This window comes from Nanorana parkeri, unplaced genomic scaffold, assembly GCF_000935625.1.
Source record: "Nanorana parkeri isolate BGI_ZX_2015 unplaced genomic scaffold, ASM93562v1 scaffold563, whole genome shotgun sequence".
NCBI classification, from domain to species: Eukaryota; Metazoa; Chordata; class Amphibia; order Anura; family Dicroglossidae; genus Nanorana; species Nanorana parkeri.
The window spans coordinates 946,495-949,661 of NW_017306831.1; the positions used below are offsets into that span (position 1 = coordinate 946,495).

The following is a 3,167-nucleotide window of genomic DNA, read 5'->3' on the forward strand; positions in this document are numbered from 1 at the left end:
TCACCCTTAACTCATCCCTGATCCAACTTCAGGGTTAAACTTGCAGTGCCGGTGCTGCAGCTTTGTTTTCAAGGAATGCATTGCTATGCCTAAGCTCCTCCCCCCCTCCATGCACCTAGCATCAACCAATGGCCTCCAATATTTCCTGAGACTCCAGCGTCCTCCTTGTTCCCTGAGACTCCTGTGCCTACGTTAGCTCTGCACTCCTATGCCTCCAGTGACCCCTGCATTCCTGTGCCTCTGTGACCCCGGCACCTCCAGTTACCCCTGCATTCCTGTGCCTTTGTGACTCTTGCAAACCTGTGCCTCTGTGGTCTCTGCAAACATGTACCTCCAGTGACCCCTGTATTATCTGTGACCCTTGCTCCTCTAGTGACCCCACTCCACTCTTGTGTCTCTGTGACCCCTGCACTACTGTGCCTCAAGTGACCCTGGCATTCCTGTGTCTCCAGTGACCCCATGTACTACTGTGCCTCAAGTGACCCTGGCATTCCTGTGTCTCCAGTGACCCCATGTACTACTGTGCCTCAAGTGACCCTGGCATTCCTGTGTCTCCAGTGACCCCATGTACTACTGTGCCTCCAGTGACCCCTGCATTCCTGTGCCTCTGTGACCTCTGTATTCTTATGCCTCTGTGACCCCTGCATTTCCGTGTCTCTGTAACCTCTGCATTCCCGTGCCTCTGTGACCCCTGCACTACTGTGCCGCCAGTGACCCTTGTATTCCTTTGTCTCCAGTGACTCCTGCACTACCATGCCTCCAAAGACCCATATACTCCGGTGCCTCCAAAGATTCTGTGATCTTTGTGCACTCCAGTGACCTCTGAGTTTCAAGTGACCCCTGTGTCTCCAGCAACCTCTGTGTCTTCAGTGACTTCTATTTCTCCAATGACCTCTGAGTCTCCAGTGTCCAATATGTCTCCAGTGACTCCTGTTTCACCCTGTGGCCTCAGAGCATTCTGAGTATTCTGTGTCTCCCCTTGGCCCTTGTGACTCCACACAGCCTTAGGTACGATCCTGTATCTCCTTGACTGTCCTCCTCCCTGTGGATATGCTTCCCTTAAGGTTAGCACAACAGGAAGTTTGAGGAAGTCTCTCTGAGACCGTTGTCATCGGAAAAGGTGTCGTCCTGAGTATCCTGTGACAACTGTTACTCCACATAGCCTTAGGTATACTCCTGTATATCGTGGACTGTCCTCCTCCCTGTGGATATGGACTCCTGTTGAGGAAATCTCTTCCAAGTGAAAACATTATTCTCTGAGACCGTTGTCATCGGAAAAGATGTGGAAGATTTCTCCTTTGTTACTATTCGGGTGACAACTCAACATTTTGGATTTCACCTCACTTTCAGTCCCAGAGACAATGTTCACCAGGACACATAGAGCAGGTCAATCATCCCATTGGGGCCCTGGCAGCAATAGAAAATCTGAGAATGGTTCTACTCCAGTGGCATAACTGTCCCCATATCGGCACGGGGCCTAAAGTGGGCTCTGTGGGGTCTCAGGCGGGCTCTGTGCAGGGTCACTCTCAGGTGGGCTGTGTGGGGTCTCAGGTGGGCTCTGCGGGGTCTATGGTGAGCTCTGCAGGGTCACTCTCAGGTGGGCTGTGCGGGGTCTCAGATGGGCTCTGCGAGGTCTGAGGTGGGCTCTGCGAGGTCTCGGGTGGGCTGTGTGGGGTTTATGGTGGGCTCCTCTAGGGTCTCTGGGGGGCTGTGCCTGGTCTATAGTGGGTTCTGCAGCAGTGAGTGGCGGAGTGATCTGTTCTTCGGCTCTGACGTCAAAGCCAGCAGGAGCAGAGCTGAAGAGAAGGTGAGGAAGACGGCGCAGGAACGGAAACGTGTTCTGGAGCTAGGTACTTTTTTTGGTTTAGGGGGGCGAAGGCATACACTATTCAAAACAAAACATAAACTTATGCCTTCAGATACACTTTAGTATTATGTGTTCTAAAATTTACAATATAAAATATGTTTAAGAAAGCTCAGATATATAAACTCCATGCAAATAGTTCCCAGCAGTGTGAACTGAAGGTAGATCTCCGGTCCTGTAAGCCAACGTGCCACCTTGTCTTCAGGTTGCTTGCCTTTATACGTAATACATAAGGCTAAGTACACTTGCAGTAGCGGAAGTCTATATTATGGGCTCATGGGATCATTGACCGGCAGGTAACATACCTTCCATGTTTATTGTGTGGGTAGCCGCACATACCCTTCCGGAGGGACATGACACATTGTTCCCTGTGCAGAAAGTTGCACCTTGCACCAGACAGCTGGTGCAGGAGAGGGAGTGACCTGCAGGGAAAAAAACACAAAATGTAAAATAGAATATCTCTTTATTGATTTAGAATGCATGAGCAGATCCTGTAAGGATCCTGCTAACCTACCTGCAATCTTGACTGTTCTTATCCAAACTTTCAATCCAGTAGTAGCCCTCGGTCATTTTATAGAACAAAGGCTTCTTCCTAATGAGATAATAGGAGGTTATTGATCTAAAATGAAACAAATTTACACTGATGAGATGTTTTTGTGTAATTTTAGATCAATAGGCTCCTCTTATTTCCTGAACAAGTAAACATTTGGTCTAAGAAATAAGTAGAGTGATACAGTATGGTAAAAACTTATTGTTTCCTAGATTGCCTGTTAAAACCCCTAAGTGAGTATTCAATCTTTCTCTGAACAATAGGTACAGTATATTATTATCAGTGCTAAGCGAAGGTCCTTTAGGCAAAAAGGTCATAGTGCATCCATGCTATTTTTTTCATGCTCCCAGCATATACAATATATTTCCCAATAGACTTCCTTACCTGGAAACCAATGCCCATTATATAGTATAATTTATGATATAGAGCATAATATAAAGATTGCCCATTCCTGTGTGTGTATTGGGATCGGCGGTCAGGTTAATTGTCAGCTGGCAGAGACAAGGCTTCCTGAGCAGAGACAGCAGCAGGCAGAGATAAGAGACAGACATGTCTCTTGGGTCTTCTTTTAGCCCAACTGGAAGTCATCGGCAGTCATTGAAGGGAGACCATTGCACTTAGTCTGGCCGACCGACCGTTCTTCTGGTCATGAGCTGTGACCTACCTTAACAGTATAGGCTGCATATCCTTTCCTTTCTTACCCCACTGTAGGACCTATTGGGGGGGGGGGGGCCCTCATCTGCCACACCCCCG

The 3,167-nt window shown here is 48.3% G+C and overlaps 1 protein-coding gene across 1 annotated transcript in view; it reads right to left on the bottom strand.

Moving 5' to 3' along the window:
- The window catches only part of LOC108791632 (phospholipase A2 inhibitor subunit gamma B-like), a 6,005-nt gene that overhangs the window by 2,631 nt on the left and 207 nt on the right, over nucleotides 1–3,167 (bottom strand). Inside the window, exon 2 of the mRNA XM_018562173.1 lies at nucleotides 2,170–2,286. Within this exon, the coding sequence (XP_018417675.1) occupies nucleotides 2,170–2,286 (117 nt within the window). The remainder of the gene's footprint in view (nucleotides 1–2,169; nucleotides 2,287–3,167) is intronic.